Genomic DNA, 18,553 nt, shown 5'->3' with positions numbered 1-18,553 from the left:
GACAGTAAAATTTGGGGCGATTCACATTTCGCGTCTTTTGCACGCGCAAGTTCGTTATTTTAAATGTAGACACACGGAAGGCACGCGCACATTTTTCTAGGCACACCGGCGCCGCATCAAGTTGAAAATAGTTCAAATTTTCAGAGTACCGTGCGCTGTGCGCACCGCGGGTCATTTGACTAGAGAAAGCGGCATAGCGGCTCGCGTTTTCCGCGCGGTTTTAGACGCAAAATGTGAATCGCCCCTTAAAGGGTTAAAACAATGCAACATTGCAAATAAAGCACTAAATAAACTTGAATTGAATAGAATAAATCCACGATAAATGTATTAATTTATTAATTTGAGTAAATCCTGGTCACAGACTATTGTCAAAACATCACAAGCTGGCTTTTAACACATTTCCCCCTCAGCATTTTTAAAAATCATTAAATTCACAAAACTTTCCTGGACCCCAGCATATTTCTAAAGATCAGAGCCTCTGCTCTTAAACAAACAAAAATAGAATTTTGTTATAGCTTAATTCTTTTTTTAATCAGTTCAATAGACCATTTTACACAAAAAGTTGAGGAAATTGCATTTCTGTCAAAAGACTTCGTCCAGATCAGATACAGAACAATGATCAAAACAAAAACAGCGGCAGAGAAGCATTATGTCATAAATGATGGAAAATCTTGTCAATGGTGATAAAAACGTAAACGTAACACTCAGAAGTTTAGATACAGAGATAACAAACCTACCCAAATACTTTTACAACATAGATTTTAAAGAGATTTCAAAAATAGTGGATATATTGAAAATGGTGGAGTAGCAACACAGTGTCAAAAACAGAAACTCCAAAAGCTGGATTCTGACATCTAGTCTCCACATTCAAAACATTCATGAAGGTTTATCCAGACGCTCACCATGAGATATAGTCCTCCTCAGCTCCAGCAGACTGCGGAAGGACAGCGACGCGACGTGCGGTTTCCCCCAACGGTCGGTTTCTTCCTCCACGTCTTCTTCAAACTTGATCCAGCGAGCCGTTTCTCTCCACTGCATCTCCTGGTTTTTATCCATGATGAGTTCATTGAGCTCCACAAACACCTGGTGAATTCAAACACAGAAAAACACACCGTTTATACTCCGAAATACACAGAATTCAAGCACTTCGTTCAAGAAGAATAAGTGCACAAGTTAATGTTGGTTTCCACACATTAACCATGTTCTGACCTTCTGGTGCCGAGCGACCCGTCTGGAAAAGTCTAAAAGCACCATGCCGTTTAGTCAAGAGGCATAGACCGAGATCACGACTGTCCGACGTCAGGTCGTGTTGTTCGAAAGCGAGAGGGTCCATAAGTACACTCGTTTGCTCTAATACGAGACTGGTTAACCTGTTTGAGGTGCATGCGAGGGCGTTAATAAAACATGGGTGAGCGTAAAGGCGCGCGGTGGTTTCTGGTTACCCAAGCTGATCTTTTTTTTTATTCTTGGTTGTGTGAAAGGAAAGACGTTCATTCATTTTTAATCAGGTCCTGCCCCCTGAAATCCTCCTCATTTTGTTTGGGAGGAGAGCAGGAATGTGGCGAGCTACTTTTAATTCGAGTGTCTAAATGCATTCGGAGAACCAGATTTTGTGTCGATACCTGGAACCCAGCTGGTCACAAAATAAGTTGACGATGTTGTCCTAAAACTTCAGGGAGGGGACTGTGACATTTATTGTAGTACAGAGCAAATACATCCATGTTTGTTTTCGTAATCGTGCACAGTAAAACTTTTCTTGAGTACAAAGATGAAGATGCGTCACCTCGTGCGGCGTCCGGTCCAGTTTGCGAATGCGTGTGCTGGGCTCCTTATGATCTTTGCTAATGTGCACCACCTGACCCTTCATGCTTTTCCTAACCAGATGTCGACGGACCCCGGGAACATCTTCGAATCGATGACCTGCAAAACATCACACATTTATGATATTGTTCAGGATAATGTGCATCATAAACTCTAAAACATATTCGATTTCAGTGTTCAAGAATATAAAATATAACAACAGCACTTTATATTAAAGTCCTGTTTAGCATGCGTGTACTCTTATAAAGCTTTATAACATCTTTGTGATGCATTAAGAGTAAAAAAAAAACACTCTCATTTTCATCATTTCAGATTTTTCCATCCTCTTGAATAAAGTTGCAGCATTTTCTAAATCACTAAAATGCCCACACTATACTGTGTGTAAAATCACATTGCCGGAGATGAGTCGCAGGTCACAGGCTTTGTTTATAACAGTTACAGGACGGGCCGGTGGCCAAGAGCATGTGGGGTCAGAAAGTTTAAGGGGATTTAACTTAACTGGGGATGGATTCTCACTCCAATCAAGTTAAGAGGCCAAAACAAAGCAGCGAATTCATTCTGTGCGTACTTGTACAAAGCGGTCGGTCTTTTCCCACACGGTTAGCTGGAGACCTTTGTGACGTTAAATCACCCAGTTTCATTATTTTCGGATGAATTGTAGCTCGCATGGATTGCAGAATTCATGAAAGCTCGATGAACACCGCACTTAATTCTGATTCGTTAAACAAAATCTCATTTTAGCGCTGTCTGTCCACATCGTCTTTTGATGTGATGAAAAGTGATGTTAGATGTTTTGTGGTCATTTCAGTCCAGTGTCTGTTGAATTTCAACAAAATCAAACCTCAGGAGAAGTCATCCAACAGCAATGTGACAGACTGACAACATGGCAAGACGCATGAAAACTGTGAGAAAAATCCAGGTTATCACATCAAAAATATTTTTTCCTAATGTACAAATATGACTGTTGTATTACTTAAAAGCGAACATGAACTTGTTTTCTTTGCTGTATTTAAAGTCCCAGTGAAATTTAAATTGACAATTCTTATTTTTTCATGAAATATTGCAGCGTTTATAGTAAATAGCTTATCAATGTGGGTCATCTTCTTTTTAAAATTCACGTGCCCTCATAATCTTCAGTTAAAATCTGAAAATGCACTTCCGCCCTGTAGTGACTTTTCATCTGAAATGACGTAAACTAGACGGCTTGGGTGGAGCATCCGTTAACTCCTCCCCTTCAACTGTCAGTCTGCTGCCAGTTTCATTTCAAAATCAATGCAACAGCTGTTTTTACACATCCAATCAATTCTCAGTGAAAAACACAAGCCACGCCCACTAATTTTCTCCTTTGAATTTCCTTTCACTCGGAAATGTGTCAGAATACGAAAGTAAAAACGATCGCAACTTCCGGTTCATGGGGACTTTAAGGTCTGAAAAAATACACAGCATCTTTTCTCTTATTTTCACCTCCTTCTCTAGTTTTCATTTTCTGCAAATAAATTCAAATAGAAACAATATTTTTTATTTAAAATTTGGGAGAAGTATTGTTAGTATTTCACAGAGTGAAACAAAAATGCTAATTTTACCTAAACACACACCTATAAATAGGCCATTTTAAAATCAGGTTTTTTATTTTAATATGTACTTATATATTAATTAAGTACATAAATTATATGTACTTATACTATCATTTTTTCCATGGCTGTATGTTTTCTCGTGTCAATCTCTGAAAGTGGTTATATATTCATTTGAAATGGTGCACGGCTCATTTGAGATAACATTAATTGTAAAACGTCTAGTGTTCTTACTCTGATACAGTCTTTATATCTGTTTTGTGTTATCAGGCTAAATACAAAGCGTAAAACGCATCATGTCTATTACGTACTTATATTTGTCAAATAAAACAAAGAGAGTCTTCGCCATTCCTGTTGTTGAGAGTATGCCAGCGGCTGGGCCTTCATCCAAAAGTAATTATCAGAAGAGAAGTGCTGATATACAGCTGAATTCTGGGAAAGGTTCGTCCCACTGGGGCATAAAAGGCCCTTGCTGTGAGGTGTAGTGGGATTCTTGGTACAAATCACCTGAGAGACCATTAAACCTGTGGAAACTCCTGCTTATAGCTTCAGCTGTCCCAAAAGACCTCAAAATTAATTTGATCTTCAAATGATTTAAACATCTGCACCAAAATATATAATAATGTTACAATAATGCAAGCAAAACCAAAGCCACGGGTTTGATACATGCTTAAAAAAGCCTCACTTTTGATGCCGTCCAGGTCGGCGGAGGCGAGGGTTTGAGCCTCAAACTCATCTGTGGGTATTCGTTGATATTTGGCCTGCTCAGTGCCCGTCATGTTGCCTGTGCGACGTCTCTCCTGAAGGTCGTAGCTGCGACTCGACACGCGGGGCAGAGAACTGGATTCAGTGGTGCCGGAGGTCACTGGAGCCGGTTCAGGTGTTCTGCCAGACAGGATTGAAATGTGACTATTTGTTTTTCATCAAAGCATTACATACCGTAGACTGTATACAGCAGGGACTTAATTTACATTTGACGCGTTTATCCACAGCCACTTTGGGAACATTTTGCATTGAAAGCCAAAAAACAACAGTATACAAAAAGTGAAGTGAATGGAAAAATACATGCAAAAGAAGCTTATACTGAATCACATTCTCCAATTAAAAACCACTTTTACAAACATGTTTTCCTAATAAAATACTAAAGGGAACACATACCACCCATATTACACACACATATTACCAGTTCCTAAAATACAATACAAAAACATAAATAAAAAAATGTAACTACTGTAATCTGTTTTAACATTGTTGGTAAATCTTTACAATAAGGTGCTATTTGTTAACAATTAGTTAATGCATTAGCGGACATGACCTAACAATGAACAACACTTCTACAGCATTTATTAATATTAATTCATGTTAATGTCAGCATTTACTAATACATAATTAAAATCATATGCTGTCAATGTTAACATTAGTAAATGCACCATGAATTAACATGAATTACTGTTTTAACTACCATTGACAAGGATTAATAAATGTTAAAAAACTCAATTGTTCATTTACAAATGTTAACTAAAAGCACCTTATTCTGAAGTGTTCCCAAAATTTCACTAAACACGGATAACAAAAGCACAAATGTATAATAAAAGTCAATTCTAAATGACTAAATATCAGACCTGATGATATTTTTGATTGTGCACCCTGTCACAAAAAAGCACTTACCTTCAGTTCAGTTTTATAAAAGCCTATAAATACGTGTTGTTAAATAAGACACAAACTTAAAGAAAACTAGAAAGAAAACAGCGCACAACAAAGTCACCTTATGGTTGTCAAGACACTTATGCGCTTGGAAACACAATTAAACAGCAAGGTAAGATGGCGAGGGGTATATAAAAGCAAAGTGCGGTTGCTAGCGGCAACGGATGAGTGATGTGGACAGTGGGAGACGTAGGGTTTGAGAGAAGCAGATACCCTGCGGATCACTAAAATAACTTGTGCTTAGTAACAGACGGGATGTGCTGTACCCTGACTTCAAACGACAGTAAACTTGACACGGTCGATGTCGTATTGGGTCTGCGAGATGACAACCAGTTTCAAACATAAGTAAAAAATGGAGATGCTGTAAAAATAAAACAACGTGGCACTCTGAAAGTCAACTAATACGACACGTTTATCGTTTGACTTTAAGAGACTTGAGGGATTTTTTTCAGGAAAGACGCTCAGCTAACCAGGAGGTATCATTTTATAGGTTACACCTGCAACGTTGACACACAGTGTTTTTTTTTCAAAGCTTTGACTTTAAGTAACTATGCGATGACAGTATATCAGCATATCTAAAAAGTAGAAAAAGGGCATAAATGCAAAAGATGTCCAGCAAATGGACTTACTCGGTGGTCGAGCTGTCCTCCGGTTCAGAGCACACAGCAGCGGTGGGCACGATCAGAAGTCCCCGTGCAGAATAAGACTCTGAACCCTCAGGCATGGGTACATGAGGGTCATCGTCCGAAACAAAAAACTGGATGAGAATAATAATGGCATTTAACAGATGTTTGCATTATTTCTTATACATTCTTACATTAATGATTGGCACGCATTTTAAACGAACATTAGATCACCTGAACATCGTCTTTGCTCTCAGCTTCGGTTGGTGACATCGTGAGGGTGCTCTGGCCATCCGTAGCCTCTTCCTCTTCCTCCTCATCGTCATCTTCCTCAATGGCTAGAGGACTGCTGGGACCAGAGTTCACTCGGTGATCTCTGCTGCTGCTTTTCCTCCTCTTGCGTGCACCCTTTTTCCTCCGGCCATCTCCTGGGAGTTTAGAGAGTGGATGGTGGATGTGATGGGACGAGTGACGATGATCTACAGCAAATCCAGATTAAACAAAGTTAGTCATGCCGTTCATAATCGATCTGCAATAAGGTGGTGAAATCTTAAAACTTGGAAAACATTCTTGGTTCGCTTTCATGTTTGTTTTTGCAAAACTGTGAAACAGTTGCCAATTGTGTCCTATTCCTCACACTCAAAATCTTCCTCATTGTAGACACGGTGCTGTTCGCCGGGAACTCTGGGAGCTGGGTTCAGGATCTGCTGGAAACGCTGAACGCCTAATGCTTTGTTCAGGTCACCATCCTCCTCTTCTTCTGATCTTTGTGAACCTCGCACTGGCTGGACTGATGCCTCAGGCTAGTGGGAACACAGAAAATGCATGCTAACAATTTTAATAAAAGCTTAATTTAATAAAAAATAGAAACATATATAAAGTAAGCCTGAGAATAGCTTGAAATCTTTTCAGTCTATTTTTTCAAAAACAAAAGTTCGAGCAACATTCAAATAATTACATTTAAGCAACAGTTTGGAGTTAAACTTTAAGAATTTTGTTTTTAGTAAACTGACACTAGGCTTTATTGTATGAAACTCTAGAAAAACAAAGTGACTCAAACTGATGAAGCAGGTCACTTGTATGCTGTTGTGCACACTTTAAAATAACACTCAAATCCATCACTAGAGGGCGTTCTAGTCTAAATAATAACCCATGCTTTTAAAGGGATAGTTACATTACATTTACATGTAGGCATTTAGCAGACGCTTTTATCCAAAGCGACTTACAAGAGGCGAGGAAGCAATTAAGCGTTAAGTCTTAGAGGTAGCAATAGGTAAGAGGTAGTTGACCCGAAACTGAAAATTCTGTCATCAAACCTGTATTACTTTCTTTCTTCTGCATAACACAGAAGATATTTTGAAGAATGCTGGTAACCGAACAGCACCTGCACCCATTCACTTCTATTGCATGGACACAAAACCAATGCAAGTGAATGGGGGCCGGTTAGTGACATTCTTCATAATATCTTCTTTTGTGTTCTGCAGAAGAAAGTCATACAGGTTTGAAATGACAAGAGGGTGAGTAAATGACAGAATTTTCATTTTTGGGTGAACTTTCACTTTAATGACTAAATTATTACTGAATTTTAAAGATATAAGTTTTAATTATTTGAGAAAGCTAAAAGCTATTTCAAAAGCAATTAAGATGCATTTAAATTACAAAAATGCAAAGAACACAGCCATAGCTTATTGCTTATGAAAATGACACATAAAACCAGTCAAAGTCAAGTCGATCTTATTCACTTTACCTCAGCAGTCACATTAAATACAAAAGAAACTAATGAAACGTGCTACAAATTGAAATTAATGACGTTTTTTTTTAATCCATTGGTTAATTAAATTGGTACTGCAAAGATCTTTTAGTTTTACTTTGGTTTCTTGTACGCAAGGGAATATATCAAAAACATATCAACAAACTGCATAGATACAGTCGCATATATATGTAATAAAAATGTATGATATTCTGATATTCCGACATTCGGACACATTCTTCAAATGTTATGAAAACATCTGGTGACAGGAAAACCAAAACAAATTATTGCTGAATTTAAAAACATGACCCCGCCAGCACCCACTGACCTTCAATAAAGTAAAGTGTCGCTTTTAAGAGTACACCAAAACAACCAGAAAAATAAAGTTCCAAATATTGCACGTGAAGCATTTAACTTCTATCAATATTCACTTCTTGAATATTCACTTTCAAAATAGTTTTGTAAACAAAAAAAACTTGAAAACATCTTGCATCCTTGCCAGATCTGGATCAACCACAACCTAAGCATACACAACTAAAAACTCTTTAACCCAAGTATAAAACGTACCTGACTCATGGTTAGATGATGCTAAAGCAACTCTAAACCTCTGAGAACCGTTTCCTCAAGAAAAATGAATGTGTTCTTGCTGTCAATGGAGGGACACATGTACACTAGGAGCCGACCTTAATACTGCCGGTCTCCACAGGGTGAATAAAAACAAACACGGCGCGAGCACACGGTTTAGATTGTCCAGAACAATATAATCTTCCCAGCCACACTTCAACATTTTCCACAGGCAAATATTGACATTTTCTCCAGAGACAACATCCGTCAAGTTAAGGTTACCTTGCGCTGCTGATGTAACCTCATGTTGTACCAGCTAAAACTGGCAGCGTATGGTTTCGGAAGGGAGATTAAAGGGGTGACGCTGAGATTTTGTATCAGAGCATCAAAAGTTTGAAGTTGTGAACAATTCTTGCAACAGCAGATCCGTCATGTTCAGTTTCTTATGCTGGGTTCACACCAAACGCGAACAATCGCGTTCCACGCTCTTTGTTACTCATGGGAAAAGTTTGTTATTTTCACATGAGTGACGCGATCTGACAAATATTTTCAACCTTCGCGGAAGACGAAATTGACCCGCGTTCGCGGAAATCGAGCCGCCTGATTTGCGTCATTCGCATCGCCTGCTGCGTGTTCGCGTCTATACGCGTCATTGCATTGACCCTGTATGTAATTTACTCGTGCAAAACGCTTAATTCGCGTTTGGTGTGAACCCAGTGTTAGGGTCAGTGTAATGACATCATTTGATTAGATTTGGCATCATTCAAATGGAATATGTAGAAGACACACAATTGTCCAACAAAACTCAAGTCAACATCAATCTGTATTTAAAAAAATAAAAAATCAGACGTGCGCACAAAAAAACAATCAAATTGTTCACACACCAATATATACCTGATGGTCGAAACGTTGTCGTTATACTAATACAAAATATTTTAGGAGCTGTTAAACATCAAAATGTACCCAAGGAAAACCATTTAACGTTTCGACCAGCAGCACCACCAGACCAGCAAAGGGCTTTGTTAGGAAGCAGTAGCTTAAATCTTACTGGTGGACTTTTAGTGCATCAACCGACCAATGTGCTAAATGTGCAAACAGTTCGTTTCAAATGGAATTGTTAAGGACTGTAATGCTGGGTTCACACCAAAGGCGAACAATCGCGTTCCAAGCTCTTTATTTAAAGTTCGCTATTTTCACGTGAGTGACGCGAAATGACAAATATTTTCAACCTTCGCGGAAGACGAGATTGACACACGTTCGCGACAATCGCGCCGCCCGTTTCGCGCCCTTCGCACCGCCTGCCGCGAGTTCGCGTCTTTGCATTGATTTGTATATAATTTACTCGCGCAAAAGTTTGGTGTGAACCCAGTGTAAGGGTTAATACACGACTGACTTAAATTGTCACTGCAACAAGAGCTTTTTTATTTCCTATTTAACTTTCTTATATTATTTCTGTTTTCATTATTTACTGATGTTTATTTAAATGTTTTATATGCTGTAGTGTGCCGTTTCACTGATGGATTTGCACATTAAACATGGACGGATGTTTTATCCTAATTTATTTCAGATATCATATTTCAAAAAAGTATTTAAATAAGGTCTATATTTCTCTTCCACTCGTCATGTGGTTGCTACACGCAAATATAATAATATAAATATTATTTATATACTATTTGTATAAATAATAAAAATTTCGCATTCCAAACCACCGCGGTGGTAAAAAAACTGCCACCGTCACAGCCCTACGTCAAGTTGTGTTAAGAGCCACTGGCCACGAGAGATTAGCTGCACCGATCCGTGAGGTGTCTGAAATCCAACTGACTCTGCAAAGAGACAGCTCAGATTAATATCCTAACAGAGAAAATCTGTCTGTATGTTTCTGCATCTGCATCTGCACACATATACATGCCATGACACTCCTCTTTCACAGATTAGTCGGCAAATCAGTTAAAAAAAAGGACACCAATCAGATGCAGGGTTTACAATGATGTCATCACTGTCAGCTCGATTTTGTTGAATAACTAACCTTGTCAGTTTTTTATAAAGTATAAAGCTTAGAAATTGATATTATTGGTTATCCCAATTTACATTTAAAGTGAATACAAGAACTACAAAAAAATAATAGATTCTTTATAGCATGTTTCACTCTACAACATACTGTAAAATGTCTTATATAACTGTTGAATAAGTGTGACTTTGCAGAGTTTTCCACTTCTTATTGTTACAATGCCAGTAGTAAATAAAAATGAACAGTTAATATAAACATTGTTTACACTTTTACGCTGTGTTATCTGGACAGAGAAATGCATGTTTATTCATAAGCAAGTCTGCCAGATGACATGTTCTGCTCTTTGATGCTCTTTTGCGCCAGCACACTTTTGTTAATGAATAAACTTGCGTTTATCAGTCCAGGTAACACCGAGAACGCATTAACATTGTGCATACACAACATTGTAACAATTCCAACAATTTCAAGCCTTAACTCAAAAATATTGTCTGTATGTGTTTGTTGACACAAGTGATAATTTGCAAATGTAAAAAAAAATGCATTACAAAACTTTTGAGTTGAGACCTGAATTTTTTTTCCAGCGAGGTTGAAAATCATAAAGTTACACTGAGTATGCAATGCGCGTTTTAAAAATATCCAAAACAAGGTGTTTGTATTGACCTTAACTGATAAACCAGAGGTTACCAGCTTTGATCGTTTCAATGTCATTTATTTGTCAAGTATTGATTTGAACAACCTTAGAACCTTAGTAAGTCACTAACAGTTCCTACTCGGACTTCTGCGAACTATTTCTGCAAACCTTCATCAATAAGCATGCATGCTCATCTCGCACACCGAATAAAAGACGACAAACCAACATCAACGCAGTCTTGACAACTAACCTTCAACTTGAACAGGAAATCCATCTGTCATCTATCACGTTTCAGCAATAAAACTAATCTTTTCTCTAAAGCAAATTTATAAAACAAACGCATAGCACGCCACACATGAACCTGTCGTGTCACATGATCACAGCAGGAAGAGGATATAGGACAGTTTCACAAGACCAGGCCTGCTTTTGAACTCCAATCATTGATTGTATAGTCTTCCCCCAAAACACACCCCCACATACACATGTTTGGACAAGACAAGCAATCGTGTTTAAGGGCTGATAATCATTAACTTTATAGATCAACAACTGCCTGCCATGAGGACGATGACGGCTAACATTACCGATCGATTCCTTTCTCTGAATTCTTAATTTACGTTTATGCATTTTGCAGTCGCTTTTATGCAAAGTGACTTACGTTGCATTCGAACTATACATTTTGTACGTGTGCTTCCTGGATATTAAACCCACAACCTTTGCGTTGCGAACACAATGCTCTACGAATTGAGTTTCATGAACCAAGTCAGTTCTACCAAGCAATATAAGAAATTCATCTAAATCTGTTTTTGTTGTTTGACTATAAAAGTTTTTGCCAGATTTGCAGTATACTGCCGTTTAGTGGAAAATTGACTGATTTTGAAGATAAAAGTAAAACAAGGACATAAAATACAAGAAAAAAATTTACTTGCCAATAAAAAATGTATTATATAGGAGACCAAATTTACACCACCACTTATTCCTAACCCAAGCTAAAAATAGTAAACCAGAATACAGTGACTTTACAATACAAGCCTCCAGTTTTAAAGACAAAACTCTGAACAAACAACACAGTTAGGAATGAACTCTGGGATCGCTGAATCAGCACAGAGAGGGTTTGAAGAGGATACAGTTTGAGTCCGGAGAAACTTTCAGCCTATCACCAAAAACAGCTGCAGGGAAAAATGCCAGGACTTTAGTTTCCCTACGACTGAGTTTTACAGTGTCGCTCAGAGATACTGGGAAAAGAATGGAGCGATTAAAGACCATATGGATAATTACAATGCGTACATTTGTTTAGGAAATCTGCCTGGATCTTAAAATACTGTGCACCTGCAAATAAAAGAATGAAATATCTTTTACATACCTATAAAAGATATTTCACAGATGTACAACAGTGAAGTTATATTTCTATTTATGGAATCCCTGCCACAGTAAAGAATGATCTTTAAATTTTCATTCTACTACAAAACAAGCTGTAAATAAAAATAGCTGCAATGACAGGTCCGGATTTATTGCGACCTTGTGTCTCAATGCACAGTAGGCACATTTATTTAAAGTCCCAGTGAAATAAAAAATGACCATTCTTATTTTTTCATGAAATATTGCATCGTTTATAGTAAATAGCTTATCAATGTGGGTCATTTTCTTTTTAAAATTAATGTACCCTCATAATCTTCAGTTAGAATCTGAAAATGCACTTCCGCCCTGAAATGACTATCCATCTGAAATGACGTAAATTAGACGGCTTGGCCTGAGTATCAGCTAACTCATCCCCTTCAACTGTCAGTCTGCTGCCAGTTTCATTTCAAAATCAATGCAACAGCTGTTTTTACACATCAAATCGCAGTGAAAAACGCAAGCCACGCCCACTAATTTTCTAGTTTGAATTTCCTTTTCACTCGGAAACTTCCTGTTCACTGGGACTTTAAAAGAGTTCACCCAAAAACGAAACTTCTTGCATCATTTACCCCTCCTTGTGTCAATACACACCTGTGTGACTTTCTTCTGCAGGACACAAAAGAAGATATTTCGAATAATGTTGATAACCCAACAACACTGCACCCCATTGACTTCCATTGTATGGACACAAAACCATCAAGGCATTTCATAAAATACCTTTTTTTGTGTTCCACAAAAGAATCATATACAGGTTTTGAAAAACATGAAGGTGAATAAATGATGACAGGATTTTTATTGTTGTGTGAACTATCCCTTTAATTGTCATGGTGAGCACAAATTATGTGCAAAAATTGATGATCACAACTGACATCAACCACTTAGTCTGTGTTTTATAACATTTTTGATGCGTGTGCCAATTTTATTTTAAAAACATCCTAAGCATTTACGCATACTAAAAACTCCAAAGTCTTTAAAAAAGTACAATAAAAGACAAAAAGCAATAATAAAAAATAAACAGTAAAATAGTAAATTAACAATAATGGTGATTAGATTAATGAATGGATAAATGGACGGACAGACAAACAGTAAAAAATAATCCTAAATAAAACTTTGTAGGGGCCCTAACTAAATGGCTAACTAAAATGTTACTTTGGGGCATTTGACGACTTACATTGAGGACAACTGAAGCCACAGCGTTGGCGAGTTTATCCGAGGTGACAGGGTCACTCATGGTTGACGTCTGATCTCTGTGCTCGACGATGAACAACTCTTCTTTCTAGACAGGCTTTAGCCCTTCTCTTTCTCACTGAGACTCAAGCAGGAGTTTATAGGCAGCATAACCTGTAACATGAAAATCGGAAGATATCAATGTCACAATTTAGACTTGAATCAGTGTTGCCCGCATGAGCGTCACAACTCAATGGGGCTGTAGGTCTGACACACAAACCCAATTTTAACAGACAAATTACATGTCAATTAAGTTATTTATTATAATAACAATACTTTAGATGTGTTCGTCAAACTATTCTAACCGCTACATCGAATGCTATAACATGACATCAAATGACTGATAACAACCGGTTAAAAAATAAATATTCATTCAATGTGATTAATAACATTAATAATTAAAACAAAAGTGTAAAATTACAGCAAAAAATCTTGACAAAATAATAATTTTTGCTAAATGTACCCAGTTTTTAATGCTATTCGAGGACATTAGAGGTGCACAAATAACACACTTCAATAGAAAATCGATTTTTAAACAAAGCATTTTCCTTTAAAATTGCTATTGGTTCACTCTTTCAAATGATTGCAAATATATTTGCAAAACTCTTTTCCGACGGAAGCATTCAAAGACATTAACACACCTTTTGCAGGACTGTATATTTGTCCCATTGTTATCGTACTGAAAGTAACAAGTGTATTTTAATCTTAGGTCTCTGGCAACGGGAGGACAAATATCCTTATTGAATCGCTGATTCACTGAGCATGCGCTTCGCAAACCGGGCCGAAAAGTCCCACATCTCTTGATCTCTTCAGACTTGGCAAGCAACTCAACACACTTTTAGTTACATCTTTCCAATTCAATATCAAATCCTCTGCATAAAAAAATGTGCAAATCAGTTATGCTTTGCAACATCTTTTAAAACACAATGCACATTTCAGTAATCGATTACAATACAAAATAAATAGTTAATAGGCTGTTACATTCAGAAGCAATCCTGGCAGTTCTTTTGTCTCAGGTTAGACAGCTGGACTGGAAAAATAACACATGCTATTTCACTATCATGGTCAATCCAACAAAAGTTTTAACCTGACCTTTAAATTGATATCGTATCAGATTAATTGCTCTTTTAGCAGTGCACAAATCAAACATCGAGATACTAACTGTGCAAATACAGATATGTACATTTGACATGAGCACTGAGAGAATGACTTCACGTTTTTACACAGAAAGATACGCTTCTCGTGAGTCACGAGCAAGGTCACCGGTTCAAAAACAATACAAGTCAAAAGTTTCATACACCGATTCTGTTGCATTATCATCGGCTGACAGCTGTGATATTGTCGACCAAACAACACCTCCAACCCCTCAATGTTTGACTATTTAGGCACACACCAAAACAGTTTCAGTCTCTGAAAGATTGGTTTTAGGCCTATCTATCATTTAAAAAAACACATTGCCCTCATCTTACAACGATAAAGTGAAGGTGTGTGTGGTCCTTCACTTTTTTCCAAATACACCGCAAACCACAAGCACACATCCACACATCAAATTAGCCGTGTCAATAGAAATAAACACACCCATGACTGTTACCAAACATGTTTCTAGCCATGACAAATGTGACATTTTAATGATAGACTGCAATGTGACAGACAATAACAAAAAACGCATAACACCACTAAAAAAAGCACCTCAAGGGCTTGATGGATTTTCCACACCTTGAAGGCGAACACAAAAGACGGTTTTATCCTTTGAAATCACAAGAGATTAGCTTGAATGTGTTCCAACTTGGCACGAAATGACGTCGGGCAGGATTTTGCATCTAAAGCTCAAACTCAACATTTCTTGTCGAACGGGAATTCAATCACCTCGTAAATACATCTACATTTAGTCATTTAGCAGACGCTTTTATCCAAAGCGACTTACAAATGAGGTAAACAATGGAAGCAATTGGAAGAACATAAGGACAACAAAAAGCCTAAGCGCAGTAAAACTGGTCTCATATAGCCTACCACAGTATACCAAGCTATGGTTTTTGGAGGGGGTTTAAGATAGAAAGTTTAGATTAGAAATTATTTCGTATGTTTCACGAAATAACTTAACCTGCAAACTTCCAATGACAAAAAACTGGAAAATCCTTGCTTTGGTTGAAGGCAAACAAGCTTACTGGATTACATTCAACTGTGTCCATAAAGCATAATTTTAGACAAAGCGTTCTAAACGTACAGAGACCGCCAATAAAAAATGCCATTCCGCAAACAGAAATTCAATCACGATGTGGAAACCAAATCATAAAACGGTCAATGACCGAGGAACCGTGGCAAATATAGAATTACAAGTTTACTAGCGACCAACAGCTCGGTCACATGTTTGTGTATGATGTATAAACATCATGTTAACTTAAAGTGGAAAAAGGACGATCAAGACATTGTATGTGCGGTTAAATACATCCCTAAAAAATAAATGTATTTAAATAAACAAAATAATGCACTTATAATAGATGCCTATAGGACAATTTTTCACAGACATGAATCGCGACTCTATAATGTAAATGTTTATACAAACTGAAGCACAAGTCAAAATGATTCCTTATGGAGGCTAACAGCATGCAATAGCTGTTGTTGACAAAACATTTCAAAAGCCTAAAAATGTATTTTATTCTGTATAATATGTCATATAGAGGCTCACAATAATCTAGTTTAAATCAATATCTAATCACTTCTGTTTCATCTTATTTTCAGGTTATTTTATATTTGAAGAGTTTGGTTCCTAAATGAGATAACTCTGTTTAAAAAAAAATTTAATCATGTTTTTATATGTTTGAGTTATTATGGCTTAAATCAAAACAAACCATCTGCAGTTTGATTGATATTAATTGGAATGCACAATAAAAAAACATGATTTTTGAGAAGAAAAAAACGGAGTTCTCATTTTGGAACCAAACTCTTCATTTATTTGTTTATATTTCAATCATAGTGACTTGCAACAACAGACATAAACATTGCAGACTAGCAAGTACAAAACATTCCATACCTTTTCTGTTGTTTCAATCAATAGAAAGTGTCTTAACAGCAGAGATGCTCAAGGCTTTGAGGCTGCTGATATTTAATTACTTTATCAAAGTCACAAGACACGCCACGCTGCCTTTGAGCTTGACAAACCAGCAGACCATTCCTCATTACACAACTCACATTAAATATAAACGGAAATAAAGACACCTATAAAACAAACACAAAGGCAACTATACGCTGAGATAACAGTAAAACTGTGGACTTTTTACTGTTGACTTTGCAGTGTGCAGTGATATGACATGCTGACTCTTGAATTTCACTTCCAGCTGCTGTTTGAGATACAAATATATCCAATAATAAAAAAACATGCATGCACTCAGAATTGCAAAACAAAACAATTACAAAACTTGACCTAGTACACAGTAAACGTTTCTCCGCATAACTTAAAAAAAGGAATGTATATTATCTAGAAACAAAAGCTGAAGTTGTGTGGTTAAAGGAGTTAAAACAGCAACTGTACTTAAATCCAACATACTGAACAATTAATGTAAACAGAAAAAACATTAACGTTAAAAATATATTTTTTTATTAAATTCCACTAGTCAGAAGTAAATAGGCATATGTATTCAGAATACAAGATCATTGAAATTTACCTCAATGTGCTTTACTGAAGAGAAGATGGTGTTGACATCTTAGCGCAAAGCCAACATCCACTGTGTAAAAAGAATCAGAGAGCGAGAGAGAGAAATGACTGAGCCGCTACAGAACACTATATATCTGCCTTCAAACACACTATCACCAGTACTGACGGGTAAATCTCTTCCTATGCTAGATTATTTCCTCGCCAGAGACCTCAGACAGCCGGCCATGTGACCGCTGCTATACAGTGAGTCAGCTGTGACACACACACACACACATCATATGTATCAGCTCATCCCAGAGTTTCAACAGTCAACACCTTGTTTAGTGTAATATATCATCATTTCTGTAACAATTACGCAATATGGTTGATAAATACGTCATATTGGCTAATCTATCTAGGCAGGGACTGTTACAGTAGATACTGTTGCATCCTGATTCTCACTGTAACAGAATAAACAGTTCTGACAACTTATCATAACAAAAAAGCTCTTAAACTCCACAAACTTGGAGCTTAATTTAGAAAGAGAATTTCAATAGCAATGGTTTACCATGAGTGGAAATGAATGAGTTTGACAAACAAAAAAAGTGCCTTATCTTTGCTTCTGGGATGATTTTCTGATGTCCGGTTTTGGATTGTATTGTATAGTTACCCATCTAGCTCTTGAATACATTTTTTTACAAAAAATAAACCATCCCAGTCAAGTTTATTTTTAGTGTTTTTTTAATAATTGCATTGTATCAAAGCAGCTGTGTAAGAAATCAAACAAAAAAACACATGTTGTACAGAGAGAGTAAATAAAAATATGTTAGATATAAATTTAACAGTAATATGAAACAGAGAAAGTATAGAAAATGTATTATAGTTAAACCATAGCAACCACAAATGAATCATGGTTTTGTTACAGTAACCAGTGTTTTTAACCATGACAGTTGTAGAAAAAAAATAAAAAAGTAGTAAAAAAGTAAATAAGTAAAAAATTTTAAATAAAACCATGGTTAAGAGAGGGGAGACTAATTTTACAGTTTAACCTCTCAAAAAAATGTGTAAGATTAGGGATGCACGATCAAGTATCGGCTGATAAATGGTATTTTTTAATGTTATCGGCCGATAATAAAATGTAGCCTGATATATTATAGCCGATAAATCATAAATCATTTCCTCTGGTTAAACATCTTCAGCTGCTCACGGTTCAAATACAGTACAGACTTTCTGTCGTGATCATTCACTTACTGCTGTTAGCAAAACATTGTTGATGTAGATACAGTATTTATGGATGTGTAAATTATAGGAAGAAAGCATACTTGAATCAGACTGCTGTCTGAATGCTTTCTGTCTTGAGACGTGTGAGACATGTGGCTATTAGGGATGCAACAATACAGCTCACCCACGGTTCAATACGAACCTAGGTTTTGACCCACGGTTTTCGGTTTGGTTCTTACGGCTTCGTATTAAAGTGTTTTTGATTGTTTTATGCTTATGTGACAGGAACAGTAAAAACTTAAGAAAAAAAACGATTTTACTGAAATTCTCTTTATTTTACTTGACTAATTGTATTATCTTGGACTTATTTTATTATCTTTAATCAAAAAACAACTTGTACAAATTCC

The 18,553-nt window shown here is 36.8% G+C and overlaps 1 protein-coding gene across 5 annotated transcripts in view; it reads right to left on the bottom strand.

The window, feature by feature from the left end:
• The window catches only part of slc4a2b (solute carrier family 4 member 2b), a 32,594-nt gene that overhangs the window by 7,676 nt on the left and 6,365 nt on the right, over positions 1–18,553 (bottom strand). The window contains exons 2-9 of one of the 5 annotated variants that reach the window (XM_057322648.1): positions 16,957–17,016; positions 13,239–13,408; positions 6,357–6,522; positions 5,954–6,198; positions 5,726–5,853; positions 4,078–4,277; positions 1,784–1,920; positions 903–1,083 (exon numbers count right to left, since the gene is read on the bottom strand). In XM_057322648.1, the coding sequence (XP_057178631.1) occupies positions 903–1,083; positions 1,784–1,920; positions 4,078–4,277; positions 5,726–5,853; positions 5,954–6,198; positions 6,357–6,522; positions 13,239–13,298 (1,117 nt within the window). In that variant the 5' untranslated portion in view covers positions 13,299–13,408; positions 16,957–17,016. Of the gene's footprint in view, positions 1–902; positions 1,084–1,783; positions 1,921–4,077; positions 4,278–5,725; positions 5,854–5,953; positions 6,199–6,356; positions 6,523–8,036; positions 8,098–10,922; positions 11,023–13,238; positions 13,409–16,325; positions 16,435–16,956; positions 17,017–18,553 lie in introns of those variants that run through there. The other 4 variants (XM_057322650.1, XM_057322649.1, XM_057322651.1 and 1 more) reach the window with 4 other exon arrangements.

Source organism: Triplophysa rosa, linkage group LG23 (genome assembly GCF_024868665.1).
Source record: "Triplophysa rosa linkage group LG23, Trosa_1v2, whole genome shotgun sequence".
In the NCBI taxonomy this organism is placed as follows: domain Eukaryota; kingdom Metazoa; phylum Chordata; class Actinopteri; order Cypriniformes; family Nemacheilidae; genus Triplophysa; species Triplophysa rosa.
Note: the sequence above shows the minus strand (reverse complement) of the source record. Positions and strands in the feature narration are given on the sequence as shown.